Here is an 18,205-nt window from a genome sequence, read left to right on the forward strand (position 1 = left end):
TTACGCATCTATACGTTGAAATTATATACCTATTTGGTTTGTCGGAACTGGAAGCCATTAAAAACATTTCTAAGTTCGATTTACTTTTTCTTATTCTCAAACTCTTCAATTATAAGTGGTCTGTCTTCCTTTTCAAATAAATGGTGGCCATTTTGTAATGAAAGTGCAGCAAATTGACACATGTTCTCATTCTTTACTCTCTATTCATAATAACGATTCTGCACTAACTTTAGGAACGGCCGATTAGTGGATTAGTAATCCGATACGCACGCGAATACAAGATTAAACCATCACTACTACTCATGAAAAATTGAACCCAAATTTTATGTACCAAGAAAAAGTAATTATAAAAGGACAAACATCAAGTCACGAGGAACAATAATTTGTTCTATAAAAAGAAATAGGAGCATTATTTCAACTAACTATCACGCTTCCCCGCAGGGGTAGGCAAAGAGAATAGAAAACCACCTAAACCATCTAAAATTTAAATTTTAGATAATAGGGAAAAAAACATGATAAAGGGTTTTAAAACATTCTAAATATTAAGGAAAATAATAAAAATTTACAGTTCAACTCACTTCGGAGATCCAGCAACCACGTGATTTAATAAAACCTTACGTGAAGAAAATCTAAAATTTATGACAATTTAGACCATTGGTCTGCAAAGTGTGGCTCCGTAGACTTTGACCTCCTCTTAAACCTTTTAAGTGCAGCAGCTTTTAAGTGCAGGAAGGCTGTTCGACTCTACGTATTCATCCGAACAATCTTTTTGGGGCGATAACCTTATTAAAACCAAACTAAGAAATCGTCTTACTGTCGAGAACCTGGAAACGTGCCAAAAATATCCATAAAATAAACATACAATCCTGACTTGATAAAATTTTCAAAGGAAATGCAACGACATTATTTTTAATAAGTAGTGTTCTTTTAGATACTTAACTATCGAAAGATTTTTTATCGATGAATAAAATCCTTAATATGTGTAATATCTCCTAATTTAATAAAGGTCTATAATTATTATTAAGGTGTACTAGAATCGCAAACGATACTAGTCCGCCTCCGTAGTGTAATGGTCAGCACGCTCGGCTACCGTTCTGGAGGTCCCGGGTTTGATTCCCAAGGGGGGTAAAATAAATATAAGTGATTTTTTCACTGTAATATTTATTCAATGTTATCATGGACTGAAGCGGAGGACTGATCACCTTTCCTTCATGTGTAAACGATCAAGATAACACTGCGTTGATATGACACGGTGCCCTATGCACCATTCGGGTACGGATAAGGGTTTTATTATATTTTTATTAGAATCGCAAACAGATTTGGCTCTCAAGAAAAAAAAATATCTGGATATTTGGTTCTTTGGCTGATAAGTATGCAACACGAATTCAGGCAATAAAGATTGCCAGTAAAAAAGACAAATAGTTATTATTCAGTTATGATTAAGTACTTACAGAAAGTAAAAACTACCCACCTGACGTTTTATTATGCAAAATGAATTTATATTCCCTTTTGTTCTTAAGATATTAGTAGTATAGTTGTTTTGAAAGCTGTACAGCTTCAACGCGTTACAGCCTTATCGATTAGATAACGCAGGCAGGTTATGCAGGAGTTGCTAGATTGTGTCCGCGCGCAGTTCCTGATAATATCTCGAGTTTCCTATCGAATAATTTACAATACATTCTGTTCAAACTCTTTGAAATCTCTAACAGTATTCGTGCGAAGTTATTCCGGGTATTGAACACGAATTGATAAGGTATCACTCGCCGTTACACTACGCGCTCCGTTGGAAATTTTCGAAACAATGAATTCGATCTCCAAATACCACCGTTAATTGATTTTTTTAAATTGTATTTAGTAGTTTTTACGCTCTCTAAAAACTGTTTTGCGATTAATTTTTAACCCATCGAAAATACTCATCTCTCCAACCAAACGCATCCATCTAATGTCATCCGTTGTCATCTGTCACTTTTAATATATCCTTATGCTTGTTTTTTTCCATCTCATTAGAGTAATTTGTTGCATGATCCATTTTCAAAACGATAATTTATATGTTTTTATTAATCGATTCGGCGGTTACTTTGTGGTAATATTTATCTATTTTTAATTTAAGTTTTACTTGAAAAAAAAGCATTTCTTAAAATCTATTGTTGCACTTGTTTCTATATTTTCCTGTGTCCTCAATGCGGTGTTTGAAAATGATGAAATCAGGAATGCATTGAAAAACGTGTCTCAATAGATTTAAATAAATAGTGGTATTTACCAAGTAAAACTTTTATATAACTTGGTGAATGAATCATTTTTGTTACAATAATCTAGGTCTTACTTCATATATTTACCGATAACGTTAAGTAAATATGCACTACAAAATTTATTAAATATTCTGATTTAAAAAAACACTCAAAAATCACATTGTCTTAAATATCGTTCAAGAAAACGAGTGATCGTCATTTCAAATGGCGTTGGCATATTGAAGGCATACGACTGTTCCATTTTTTTAACGGAGTACCACAGGACTACTGTATTTTAATAAATAATAAATAAAATCGACAGGTACGATACAGGTGATCAGGATTTTTCTTGCACGAATGTCATTGATCCAGTAAAAAAAATACTAAACGCGATAGACTAACTTATTGAATCTCTTTATTCAGTCACATCACACCACTACTTAACTGCACTGATTACGCTTTCCTTACAGGGTAGAATGCAAACTCCATATATTTATATGTACAAAAATCAATATATTATATGGCTTTATTGATATCTAGAAATGTTGTGCATTCCAAACGAATAAGCTGATGGATGTCTCACGCTATAACCAGCTACAACAACAGCCATGAGTAATTACTATTGATTATAATGTATGATTCATACTTTGTATTTGAGGTTCAACGCACAGTCTCTGTATTAACCATCCTTTGTTGAAAATTTTATGCAAACTTTTGTTCTTGTTATATTATAACAAAGCAAAGGATATACGCTTAAGATTATGAAAATTGCTTTTGATTAATCATATGCAAATTACGTTTTAAAATACAGTGAATTTGATGGAAGGTGAATTTCCTGGATAATCGAAACATTTTTATTTTTGTCTGTAGTTACTTGCATAAAAGTACATTAATTAACCGCCCTACACATACTAACGCACGTGATACGCGTCGTTTTTGCGCTAACCCTGTGCTAAAAATATTAAATGCGAGACAGAGAGAGGGAACACGCTAGCGAAAAAGTACATCAGTTCCGTCCTAAAAGCATCTTTTATGGCAAAAAAAAACTGTTTTCATATTTCTGAAGGAAAAAAATTCTACAGATAATAACCCAAAGGTAGGGTTGTTAATTTAATTATGAATACAAGAAATACTGTTTTTCTGCTTTACATAATGATATGTATCAATGCAAAAATTAAATTAAAAAAATATACTGTAACAAAAATCATTTCGAAATATCGATCTATATCAACTTGTAAAATATTTTGTTTTGAATATTGAAAGCATTAACTTTCTGGATCATATTGATATATTATTTCTCGAAATAATATGTAAAATATGTATTTATTTTGATAAAATCCTTCTTTTTCAATAATTTACGTGTTACGTACTCATATACTTGATATTTAGATTTAAGGTTTAGAAAAATTACATTTTCCATCTTTTGATCCTTATCCTTAATTAATGGTGCATAAGATACTGTATTTAATATGTGTGGGTTATTTGACAGTTAATTTAATGAAAGCAAGTTGATCTGCACTTCTGATGCTAGTGAGGGTAAATATGAAACAAATAATTTTACTTACAACATTTTGAGTGTGTCCAAATACTTGTTCACAAAACCTGGATTATCTCCAATTACAGGAGTTATTTTCATATTATTTTTGACATCTCATCAAAGATGAAGAAGAATATGGAAGTCTGGGCATTTACGGGGCTGACGACCGTCATAGGCTGGTTTAAGTGATCACTTTGCACACGTGCAACATTCACCAATTCTACCGATTATTGACAACCACGTCACTCAAATTCTTGGAAGTTCTATATATATATATGAACCAATTTGTAAACCTTGTTCTTGAATCACTAGAACTTCACTAGAGACATCTATTGGTGAGATGTAAAGAAGCTTTTTAGTAAGCAGAAACTCTTATATTAGTATGTTTTTTACTAAGCAGAAACTCTTTACTAAAAAGAAAGATTTTTACTAAGCAGAAACTCTTATATTAGTAATTTTACATTATACAAAAAAAAATGTTTTTAAAGCCTCTGAAAATCGTGCTCTTAAATGTACTTAATGTTATTTTAATTTCCTTGTAAGCCTTAAATAAATACGATCTGCTGACAATACAAAAAAAAAGTTAATACCTACCGATATCAAAAGAATATGATACGAATAATTCAATATTTATTGTCTTCATATTTTCAATATTACTCGCACTTTTACTCTACTTAGAGCAAATTTCCCTTGTGAAAGCATTTTCAAATTGTCGCTATATTAAAAACCAAATTCGTGTTTCGATTTTCTCTATCAATCATCGAACTGTATAATTTACTTTGAACGATACAATATATTTTTCCGCCTTTTATAATAACCACCGAAAGTAAGCCGTGTGTTTACACACTCCGATTAAAAAGTAGGATTTGAATCGTTATTCGTTTACCTTCCGGCAAAAATTATATTGTATTATTGACATTATTGACTTGGTGTTATTTGCGTATCTAATCAAGCATTTATTTTTCAGGTATTTGGGGCTATTAATCAATGTATACATGAATTTATAAATAGCTATTTGATTCAACCAAATTTTTTTGAGTTAAAAATAAATAAATGTTTTTTTCGAGACACACCTAGTTTTAGGTGTCGATAAGACAAATATAAGTAGGGTCTAAAAACTACTTAGTAAATAAAAATGGTGTGTTGAGATGGTTCGGACATGTAAAACGGATGAGGGCTAAAGAACATTAAAACAAATTTATGATGCGAATATATTCAGTTGAATATATTTGGCACGATCAAGTAATTCAAATACTTAAAATTGGTCAGGTTATGAGTCGGAATGATTGGTGGGTATGTATAAAAAATGTATGAATGTGGGAGAGGCGAAGATTGTTTGTAAAGACAGAGAGGTGTGGCATTCTATCCTCTCTGCCTACACCTGCGTAGAAACGGCGTGATGGTAGTGGAAGTAGTAAGTACATTTTTACATGAATTTAATGTCTTTAAGTAACAAAAGAATCATAGGATAGCAGAAATTTCATGATTATGATTGTACATATCGCTCACTCCTTTCAACAACTTCATATATCAAAAAACTTAATTTTTCAGGAGATCGTTTTTAAAGTTTGAAAATATAATAAACTGCATTAAAAATAAATATCAAGCCACTTATTGAACATTTTGCTGTGCAACAGATCTTTTTAGGTAAAACCTGAATATTTTTTCTCCATTTGAAAAATATTTAGTTTATTTAAAAAAATAATTGAATTAATACCTTTTCTTCAAAATGTAAAAACAACACTTTCTGCCCTGTAGCGGGTTAATATTAAGTTTAAAATATGTCGCTTTTGCTTGGGTATAGTTCATTTTCTGGGCATTCCGAAAATATGCATAACGGAATATTGACGATTTTTGATATATGACGTTGTTGAAAGGAGTGAGCGATATGTCCTCGTTATATTTATGCTGGTTTTCTTGGATAGGGTGTTAGTACCAAGCGAGGTGTAGGTGATGCATTAATGCAGTATATATGAGGAATGTGATTATGGCGCCAAGACGGGATGCCTCTGAACATCGACAAGTCCCAATGTTGTTTATCAGGATTTAACGGATGTCTCCACACGCGTATCTACCACTATGCTAATAAAACTACATCCTTTAGCTACTATGCTAATAATACTCTCGAGTATTACATCCTTGAGGAATATTCAGCACCATTTTTCAGTAGTCACTAATTGTATGTATACTAGAATATCAGGCGATTAGAGACGACTCACTGACGTGAAGATTTTCAACATTATACGCAGAAAATCCACCGCAAAATAACAAACTTATAAAATATAAGTATATCAAATAGATTGTTATTTTTAGCATTTAACTTAATTGAGTTGAAACTCATTTTGTTTTGTCGTTACAAAACATATTTTTAATAAATAATAAAGAATTTTAACAAAAAGTATTGAAAATTGGCAATCATATTCAATACAAATCATAGTAAATTTACCAATTTTTTCACAAAAAAATATTGTCTAAATAATGAAAGAATGTTCACATTTTATTTAAATTAAGTCAGATTGGATAAAATTAAAAAAATAGAAAATAAAATAAAAGATTAAGAAAAATTAAGTGAAATTAAAGAGATTCAATTAATAACATACATACATACACAAACTCGTACATTTAATTTATTAATGTAATTATTTGGGAACATATATTTAAAGTTTATTTTCTATATAATTAATTGATTTGGCAATAACTTTGTGGAATAACCTAACAATTTTAACATAAAAATAATACGCTTGTAACATTTAAGACCATTTTTGAGTTTATTAATGTAAATGCGACTAGTTTCGAGATCTACAGACGTTCTCATCAATAGGTGAAAATATAAACTACTTTTCTCTAAAACTATCTATTTTCGATCCCGTATTTTTTATGCTGCAGTTCGGATAACAATATTTTGCATTCTACAAATAAAACGCCTTTTTAATCATAGATTTTAACCTATTTTTTCAATGAACCTTAATATGGGATCATCATAAAATGTACGACGATAAAAAAAACTCACATTTTACCAAAAACGTGCATCATGTTATTTGAGAACTTTAGCATATAAAATAAGAACATAAAACATCGGTTTAAAATTCAGATTCATGTTAGTTGTCATTACATTCTTTACATGTTTTGCCTTGATGCTCCCTGCAGATTGAATGGCCGTCGTAAATTTTACGAATGTCCCGTAATCTAGGGATAATATTAAAACAATCTAAGCGAGCAGTATTCATATACTACCGTTTTCTTCACCACATTTCTGTAATATTTCATTCTTTCGTTGCCGAAAAAATAGCGGTAACTTGAAACAATAAAATGTTGTCACGATACTAGAGTCGTAGCAATATTATTATTTGTCGTAATTGGCAATCCGAAACGCAGCGGCAGGAAATAGATTATTTACATTAACAACACGCGGAAGCCTGAAGTAAGAAGACAGATCACAGAATTCTTCTACGAGTATATCTCTGCCTACATCTTTATATATCAGATAATCATCACTTTACGTATCTACACAACTAAAATCTAATTACTCACCGAGAATAATTAACTAAGTTTTTCTTACTATTTAAATGTTTCCATGGATTATTTTTTTCTCAATACAGCACAGTATTTGAACGAGATAAGAATCTAATTATAAGAATGAACCACTTATACAAGAACATTTTTGAGTTTATCAATGTAAACTGTACTAATTTTGAGAACTACAGGTGTTCTCGTCGACAGGTGAAAATACAAATATTTTCAAAATACTAATAGTTCGCATTTTCACATGTATTTGAGAACACCTGTAGTTCTCAAAACTAACCCTGTTTACATTAATAAACTCTTAAAAGTTTTATTTTTAAGTGTAACACAAGTAATCAATGCAACTGTTTTGCATATAGGTGCATAATGATTAATATTTTTAATTAATTTGACATATGTACGAGTATGCCAGTAGTATGATTTTTTTTTAATGATAGACTATTTTCTTTTTACTTTTTTTATTTATTTAAAAAAATATTATGCATGAATTATTTGTCGGTATTTGAAAGTATTACTATTTATTTCGGCATATACCTATATGATTTTTTAAATAAAGCATTTAAATTTTTATTTTTTATTTAAAAACCTTACCTTTTATACGGATTCGCATGAGAATGGCGATAACCCCATGGCCTAACGACCAAAAATACAAACACTTCTCCTTTCCGCCGAGATTTGGGGCCAAAAAACAACCCAATCCACCGGCAACCAAATTCCTTTACACCGCAAAATCAAACACAATTTTCAACCAATTCACTCAACATGGAAAAAATATTTTCATTCGTACTGCCACTCGCGATATTTACGTACGCGGGAGAAAGAAGTGCACGTGCGTCTCGGAGATGCAGACCGGCGCGATACGACCACCCTGAGAGACGGCAGCGGCCTGACTGATTTCCTCAGCAGTCGCGTGTGTGCTGTCAACCATCTGATCGGAGCCGAGAGGCTGCGGCTGGCTTCCCTCCCGCCCTCCTCTAGAGCCGCCCGGCCAGGGCCGCTACTCGGACTAAGCAACGGATAACGGGAAAAGGTCCCAAGAAAGACCACTCTTTCACTTTTATGGTGGAAGCTTATTGGACATCACTTACTCACGACCTTACTTTCAATTTATATGAACTAAAGAATCTTATTAGATTTATTGCTATCTAAGAAAATGTAACACACAAGTAATAGCGATTTATGTATTTTTAATTTCTTTAATATTGTTATAAGGAATATTGAAATTTAATTTATTTACTAGACTTTTACTCATCAAATATCTTCTACTAATTTCTCTGTGTAAATAAAAGTCTAAGCTCTTGTGCTTAAAGACAGGCCAATATTTAATTTTTATTTTATTTCTTGAACATATATAAGGTTAATATACAGCTTTTTTGTCGTTGAATAAATTGTGTTTTTAAACATATTAATTCTTTTACAGCTTGTTACTTGTTATATTATACGTCTGTCTTAATCTGGGCTTATTCCAAATTATAATCAAAACCTTATATAATTTAATAATCTAATGATTTTTTTTATTTTAGACATCCATCAATAGTTTTATCTAAACACAATGGCTTCCGCCTTTTGTTCAAATTATACGTTTTATTATTCTTTTATAAATATTACTCAAATGGATTAAGGGAACTGTATACAATATATACATACATATTTATAACATATAGTATTTGACTTACCTGATTGTATGTCAAATACTTGAAAGCGGCCGGGTCAGGAGTCGTAATAATCGTCGGGTATGTATGAGGAGATGCATGAATGTAGAAGAGGCAAAGAATATTTGCAAAGACAGAGTGGTGTGGCGTTCGATTCTCTCTGCCTACCCCTGCGGGGAAGCGGCGTGATGAGTAAAACACGACAAAATTAAAAAGAAAAATATTGTTCCCAGTGAGGCCCTGCTTATTGCCATCTTTCTTCAACACGAGCTTCGGGCTGCATTTCACCGTTGGACCGATTTCACTGGTGATGGCGGTTCAGTAACATGGTTGCCAATCAAATGCAATTACACTATCACCAGATATGCTGTTTTGTCAGGTCAGTTCTACGCATTCTTACTTGGGAGGTCACTCTTGATAATAATCGCTCCTCTAAAGGGTCACTTTTACTAGCTCTTTGTCTAGTCAACATCTTCAAATTTCTAAATCCGCCGCATACTGTATTGTTCGTTACGATTATATTGGAAAATGTTAATAAAATTTTCTGTATAAAGATTCTGATGTTATTTGAAATAAAACATTTTATAAAAATCAACAATAAAACAAAACATGATGGGAAATATTCAATATTTAGTTTCTTTATATTTTCAATATTACTCGCACTTTTACCCTACTTAAAGCTAATTCCCCTTGTGAAAGGACTTTCAAACTGTCGCTGTATTAAAAATCAAAATCGTGTTTAGATTTTCTCTATCAATCAACAATTTCTATAATTTACTTTCACTGAACGATGCAATATATTTTTCTCATTTTTCTTTTTCTTGTTTGAAATAAGAAGAAGAAAAATAAAATAAAAGTCCTTGGCCAACCCCGTGGTAGACGACTCCCGGGCAGACCACCAAAGAGATGGGTCGATAGTTGGGAAGCGACATCGCAGGAGGCTAATCTCTCTTAAAAACAGTCCACAAGGCCTTCAACAAGATGATGAAGAAGAAGAAGAAAAATGAGAATATAAATCAAAATATAAATGTTCGTTTATTCAAAATCTTAAATCTCGTAAGTTATTCGCCTGTTGCCATGGCGATTTTGATAGAATGTTGCATTTAAATACGCGTGTATTTAGCAAATAACTAACCATCCCACTTCTCCGCAAGAGTAGGCAGAGAAAATAGAACTCTTCGCCTTTTTCATATTTGAAAAGCGCGTGTTGTTATTTATTATTTTCTTCCTTTTTCATTTGCTCTGACTGAGCCATAGCAACACGTAGGCATAAATAATAAATAATTTTTTACCATACATTTCAAAACAACTATTAAGAAAAAAAATCGTTAAATAATAACTTTTTATGTTGAATTCAACAATTATTTTTTATCACACTGTCTTTTACCTGAATTTTATCAAACATCTTTTTTTCCTTCCTGTAAACTTTATTAGATATTTGAAAACTTGTATTTTTGTACATACATATTTTAAAATCTTTATATAAATTTCAAGTTTATAACTTAATCCTTTCATTGAATGCATTAATCATTTTCCTTGTAGTTATTGTTGAAAATTGTATTGACAGTTATAATTTGCCATTTGTAATGTTATATTGTCGGTAGCATTTTACGGTATGTACAATTTCGGTTTGCGTGTGAATGATTGCACTGCGCATTTTTTTGCCATTGTAGCTTGTATGATATTAATACAGGAAGATAGTATTATTATTCTTATTTAATACTTGTTTTTATTAATCAAAAAATAAGTTTGTTTTATAAAAAACATGTGATAATATTATACGGATTTATCAATTTAAATTGGACGTTTAACTAACCAAATTAGAAACCTTCCAATCGAATTGGACGCATTCCAACTTCAAATTGGACGTTTAACAAATCGACAGGCGCCGTGGCGTAGTTGGATAGACCTTCGACTGCGAAATTGGTGTCGCGGGTTCGATTCCCGCCAATTGTAAAGTGAATTCAAGAAAGACTTAATTTCAATTGGTCTGGGTGTTTGTGATGTATTTTTCACATTTACCTTCCCCATCCTAACAATCCAGACGACCATAAAAAAGACGCTATGCGGGTTATTCCTTTAAAAAAAATATTTTAAAAAAATATTTATAAATATATATATATGTATATATATATATATATATATATATATATATATATATATATATATATATATATATATATATATATATATATATATATATATATATATATATATATATATATGTATATATATATACATATATATATATGTACGTTTTACAAAACTAAATTCATATTAGTACTACATATACCGTCATGAGAGTCAGTGTGAATACCTGCCCACATATTTTTTTCTTAAGACTAGTAAGTGGTTTAGTTGTCAATGTGGCAAGTCTGCGTGGTGAATTAATTTTTGTCGTTAAGTTGTTCATAATAAGCAAGGTAAATAATAAATGCAATTCCCATCTAAAAAAAAAGCTTTTGCGGCGCGCAGTCATACTCAGGGCGCGCAATGTGTAGGTACTGAACTTTTCAGAAAAGACCGAATATATTTTTTAAATTTCTATTTTTTATAAATAAATAAAAATAGTAAAACGTTCTATTTGTTTTGTAAAACGTCCAATTAGATTTCTTGAACGTTTCGTAAAACATCGAATCAGATTTGTTGAACGTGTCGTAACATGTTCAATTAGATTTTTTGAACGGTTTGTAAAACGTCCAATTTTAAGTAAAAACCTGTAATATGCGGTTCAAAAATGCCTTATTTGACAAAATCTTTAAATTGACAATATAACAGTTAAAATACTATTGAATTTCTCAGTCGGCAACCCTGCAAACAATTGAAGGTGAATACCGCTAATTGTTGTATCAGTATAAATAATTATGAAATTTTTAATGTCGCGGTATATTCAAATAAGAGTGAAAGCATTTTGACATTGGCAAACTCCAAACCGCGGAATAATTCCGCGTGATTCACATATTGTGTAAGATCCTTCAGAATATTGTCGACCGATAGTATTGTAACACACTTTTGTTCCTAGCGATTGGATAAGCCTACTAGCTATGCTAATTTTAAAATGCAGTATATTTCAGTTCCTCTACAAAATGCAGGCACGTTTTTCATCGGAAATTGCAAAAACGTCGAACTGCATTCAACGGGAATAAAACCACACCTCGTAATCGAGAACTTGGTGAAATATGTAGGTACTTAACGCGTACCTCTCACATTATATTAAAATATATCATTTTATTTTATCATTACATCAAATAATATACTTTTTTTTCATTAATCTTATTTCTACGTAAAACTTGCACATTTTGGATTGATGATTATTTAGGTTTTTTTTTATTTTTTACGTTTATGTTCTATGATATCTCTGAACCACCAATCGTAGTAGATATCGAGTAAACAGAATATTTATTTGCATATTTTGGATTTATATTTCAATTGAGATATTCTCTATTTCTATCTCTCTCTTTCTTTATACTAAATTCTTCTTATTCTTCATTTTTAAGATGTTCTTCTTTCACGTGTACGGTGCTGCATGCGCATTTTTTTTTCATTTAAAATTTTGTTTCACTCTTTTTCCATTCGTAGTAAAGTATCATTTTGTGTAACGAAAATATTCATGATTTCAAAAAATATGAAAAATAAATAATAAGTATCTTTAAACCTTTCTAAATAAGTTGTTAATTCGCATTTAATTTGATTAACAACAGGGGGATTTCCATGTTTAAATAGAACACGTCTACATGACCACTTATATAAAATCCATATATTTTTAATAGTCATTCAATATTTGCTAGAATCAGACTAAAAGATAATAGAAAATTACAAACATTTTACTAAAATTTGGATTTATTTATTTTACTGGTTCTAGTGAAACGACGTTTTTTTTTCAAATCTTGACTTCAACGTCACTTAACGGATCTGAAATTCACAGTACCCACTTACAACCAAAACTAACGTTTATCCAAAATATGGAGTCGATTGGGCATGTAGTTCCCGAGATTAGCGATATCGAACATGTGCTCTAACGTTTTTATATACTAAGATAGATATAATATAAATAAATTCAAATGTAAGAATGAGGCATCAAAATGTATCATCGAATTAATTGGTTTTTTTAGAAGTTTCTTACCAATTTCACGGAAGTATTTATCCCTTGAATCGAAGCCTATTGAACACGAAAATAAACCGTCGATTTGTGCCTGTTGCCAGCAGTCGTATTGTGGAAGATTTACAAGGTTCATTAAAGGCCTTCGTGGTGAAAATACACAATGAGAATTCCTTCCACACCACAGACCTCCAGGCTGCCTTTCTTCCTTATGCATTATGCCCCAAAACGTGAAGAAATTTCCACTTTACCAGACGCAGTTTGACCATTCAAATATTCGTACCGGGTCCTTACAGAAAAATAAATCAGAATACCGGTCACGCTTTTCAATTCCTTCATACGAATTACATGCCTTGGAACATTGCGGCGTGTTTGTTGTTAGTCGAGTTAAAGGTCCTTATACTCAGTGTATCGTATATCAAAACATACTGACATTCATAAGTTATTCAATTATATCGAATTGACATATAAATTTTCATCACGATCAAAAGGTGCACGTTTGTATTATGAAACAAGTTGATCAAATATTTCATTTCTTTATTTTTCGTTTAGTTTACTAGGTAAATACCAATATTTCTTTAAATCTATTGTGACACATGTTTCGATGAATTCCGCATCATTTTCAAACACCGTATGTGAGCTAAGTCTAAATTTTAAGTGTTGTGTTCTTGGGACGATGAAAAAAAAATAAGCTATTTCTTATTTTTATTAATTTATTTGATTATTTTTAATTTTTATCATGGGGAACATTAGTCATCCTCATATTGTTAATTACGGGTTTATTATTATTTATTTTTTATTTCTTTAATTCAATAAAAGACAACAAAAAAACTTTAATTATATCCATATATCGCTCACTCCTTTCAAGAACGTCATAAATCAAAAAACTTGATTCTTCAGGAGAACGTTTTTAATGTTTAAAAATATAACACAATGTATTAAAAATAAATATCAAGCCACTTATTGAACTTTTCACTGTGCAACACATCTTTTTAGGTTAAACCTGAAGGTTTTTTCTACATTTGAAAAATATTTAGTTTACTAAAAAAATCAATACCTTTTCTTCAAAATTCAAAAACAACACTTTCTGCCCTGTAGCGGGTAAATATTAAGTTTAAAATATGCCGCTTTTGCTGGGATACAGTACATTTTTTGGGCATTCGGAAAACATGTAGAACTGAAAAATGACGATTTTTAATTTATGACGTTCTTGAAAGGAGTGAGCGATATATGTATTTGATATCCTAGGTACCAATGAAAATCAAAATTTTATTAACCGGTTCCAGATTAACGTATCAAATGTTCACGATTTAATCACATTTTGATATTCTTTTTCTTCTAACCTTGTCCGCACCCAATAGTGCATAGGGCACCATATTGTACTATATACAAGCAGCATTACTTTAATCGTTAAATACATCAAGGAAAGACCTCCTGGAAACGCAGGGTAACATCAAATAAAAATCAGATTGAAAATTTACTCATATTTATTTTTAATCCCCAGAAAATCGAGCCCGGGACTGCGAGCACTGTAGCCAAACGCGCTGTCTACTACACTACGTAAGCGAACGTATTGAATATAAATCTTCGAACAATTATGATATCAGCAAACATAATTGTCGTGTAAATATTATGTCATCATTATAACATATGAGCCGTAATTCATATCCGCTAATCATATCCTGCACCGTATAAGCGACCGGCGAGCCATAAGTCTGATCAATCGACCTCCTTTACGATTCCGTGAACCGACTAGAGCCTACATGCGAGTACATAATATGTGCGTCATGGTCTATGCGACATAATTCTGCCACCAGGACCCAAATCTACAATACTCTACTACTGATGCTTCTTGCAAGTGTTAGATTTTTGTTAATGTATACGTCTTAAATTTTAGTTTGTAATGTGTATGTTAATTATAAATAAAAAATTTAAATTTCATTGAATTGAATTAAATATTTTGTCTCAACATTTTGAGTGTGTCCAAATACTTGTATACAAATCTGGATTATTATATATACACTTAGCAGTTATTTTTTATACTATCTGACATCTCAACAAAGATAAAGAAGAATATGGATGCTTGGGTATTTACAAGCCTTGCGACCTGACATAGGCTGGTTGAGTGATCACTTTACACACGTGCAACATTCACCAATTCAACCCATTACTTAATTTTTGGAACTCCTAGAAAATTTTATTTCGTGACACAGTACGTATGAGTTCACAACAGCCATCTATGTTGGAATATGGAATGCTTGTATTAAGCAGAGAATCTAACAAATATGACAAATAAAAAGATTTCCCTATTCCAACGTAGATGGATCTTGTTGACCCTTATACACAGTGTTACGAGATTGATTACTTAATATATCTAGGAGTTCCAATAATTGAGTAGTGTGGTTGTCAACCGTGGGTAGAATTGGTGAATGTTGCATCAGTATAAAGTGATCACTTAACCCGCCTATGACAGGCTGCAAGCCCTGTAAATACCCAGGCTTCCATATTCTTCTTCTTCTTCTTCTTCATATATCGTTCGATCCTTTCAACAACGTCAAATATAAAAAAAACTTGATTTTTCAGAAGATCGTTTTTAAAGTTTAAGAATATAATGAAATGTTTTAAAAATAAATATTAAGAAACTTTTTTTAACTTTTTACTGTGCAAGAGATCTTTTTAGGTAAAACCTGAAGGTTTTTTCTCCATTTGAAATATATTTAGTTTATTAAAAAAATAATTAAACAATACCTTTTCTTCAAAATGTAAAACATCACTTTCTGCCCTGTTGCGCGTAAATATTAGGTTTAAAATATGCCGCTTTTGCTAGGATATAGTACATTTTCTGGGCATTCCGAAAACATGCACAACTGAAAATTGACGGTTTTTGATATTTGACGTTGTTGAAAGGAGTGAGCGATATGTTGAGATTTAAAAAAAACTCTCATCGCCGATTGCATTTGCATTCGTTTGTCTCGCATTACGCAACTTTTAGCATTCGGTATGATGTATTTTACAATTTAAATGATATACTGGTAATTAAATGAGGAATTAACATAATGTTACAGCCCACACGCGTCGCCCATCTGTTCGATTGAAGATTTTTTTCGGTCAAGGTGACTTCCATACACTTTTTTCCACTGTGGGAACAATTGCACAGTGAATAAAGTTATTTATGTCAATAAAGAGATGATGGAGACATATTTGGACTTCGGATTGTTTCATTGTTGTCGGCATGTGGGTTTTATTTGACAAAGATTTTGACAGGCGGCAAATTCATGAACTAAAAAAAATCAATTGCATATAAAATAATATGGATTTACATAATAAACACTAACTAACTAACCACCACGCCGCTTCCCCGCAGGGGTGGGCAGAGAGAATAGAACACCACACCACTCTGTCTTTGCAAACATTCTTCGCTTCTTCCACGTTCATGCATCTCCTCATACATACAAGCCGATTGTTTCGAATCCTAACCTGACCGCTTTCAAGTATTTGGCATACCTGATAGTGCCAAGTTTTTCTCGGTCTTTCTTTGCTCCTTTTTCCAATTACATTCACCTCATAAATTTGTTTTACCGTTCTTTCCTCACTCATTCATCCACATGCCCAAACCATCTCAACACACCTTTCTTAGTTTTACATAATTATATAAATAAATGTATATATATTTATATATATATATATATATACATATATATATATATATATATATATATATATATATATATATATATATATATATATATATATATATATATATATATATATATATATATATATTAACTAACTAAATAACCATCACACTTTTTTTAAACCCAAAACCAACTTGTCTTCACCTTTTCAACATTCATGCACCTCCACATTCATACTCGCCGATTATTCCGACTTCTGACCTGACCACATTTCACAGTCTGAAATACTTGATCATACCAAATTTATCTCAGTCTTCTGCTTCTATTGCTTATCACGTTCACTTCATTCGATCACAAGCCCAAACCATCTTAACACACCTGTCTCAATTTTATTTTTATCTACTCATATAATGCTTATCTCAGCCTTGCATTCTATCACCATTTGAACATCTATCTTGCATCATTTTGCCGCACATTCGTCTGAGAGATCGCATTTTGACTGAATTCAGTCTTCGTTTATTCTTCACTTCCATACATTAGGGTTGTAACCTGGACCGCATTATACGCTGCCAGATTAGCTTTTTTAAACATTTTTTTCAATAATATTTGCCATATACATGTGTAAAACTTATTAAATAATCAGATAATTAATTTAAATAATAGTGAAAGTCTAACATTTTCGATTCGTCAATTAGAGAGGTTACCTAGTACCTAGTACCACCACTAAAAATCAATAAGGCAAAAGAAAGTTATGGCCGTGCATTTTAACATTTGGTGATAAGATCGCATGAACACTTGGCGTGGCGCATTAATGAACTGTACTTAAAAACTAAAATCGACTTATCAGTCAAAAATATGTCACGACATTGTTTCGGTTCAAGAGATTGCAGTCACGTGTTCGAGGTATAATATCATGCTGTACTTAACCCTTTATCTACCAAAATCATATATATCAGCTTTCGGTACTCTGGCGAGAAATACCGGATCCGTCGGATCGGATGTCATGATTCATAAAAGTATCAGATGAATTTTGGATTGAATGCTAGGGATTCTTTCAGTGTTGTGAAAAAAATCTGTAAGACGGAAGATTTCGTGAGGTGGGGACGACAACGAAGGCGATACTGGAATGTGCATGCAAACAGAATGTCAGAAGACAGACTTCCACGTATCGCCCTTCACGGAAACCCTGAAGGACGTAGACCCCCAGGCAGACCTCCAAAAAGGTGGAGAGATATAACATCCCAAGAGTGACAGGCGGCGGCACAGACAGATCTTGAGGATCTATTACAAAAAAATAAAATAAAAAATATAAAAACAACAACAAAAAAGATCAATTCATGTTAGGTTTTTTTTCAATAAGTTATACATCGATATTTCAAAAGAAATTATCATTTAAATCTTTCAATTAGTTGTAATACTACAAAAAATTAAGTTACAAAAATACTTAAAGAGAAACGAAGGTAGGTACATACAATAAAAATATTTTGTTTCAAAAAGTAAGTTGTGTAAAGCTATGATATTCTTCAAATAGA

At 31.6% G+C, this 18,205-nt stretch overlaps 1 protein-coding gene across 1 annotated transcript in view; it reads right to left on the reverse strand.

The window, feature by feature from the left end:
* Nucleotides 1–8,206, reverse strand: part of LOC148306766 (serine proteinase stubble-like) — a 178,174-nt gene extending 169,968 nt beyond the window's left edge. Inside the window, exon 1 of the mRNA XM_088264385.1 lies at nucleotides 7,879–8,206. Within this exon, the coding sequence (XP_088120511.1) occupies nucleotides 7,879–7,897 (19 nt within the window). The 5' untranslated portion in view covers nucleotides 7,898–8,206. The remainder of the gene's footprint in view (nucleotides 1–7,878) is intronic.
* Nucleotides 8,207–18,205: the final 9,999 nt, after the last annotated feature.

This window comes from Brachycentrus maculatus, unplaced genomic scaffold, assembly GCF_059751285.1.
Source record: "Brachycentrus maculatus isolate JH-2025_06_01 unplaced genomic scaffold, ASM5975128v1 h1tg000226l, whole genome shotgun sequence".
NCBI classification, from domain to species: Eukaryota; Metazoa; Arthropoda; class Insecta; order Trichoptera; family Brachycentridae; genus Brachycentrus; species Brachycentrus maculatus.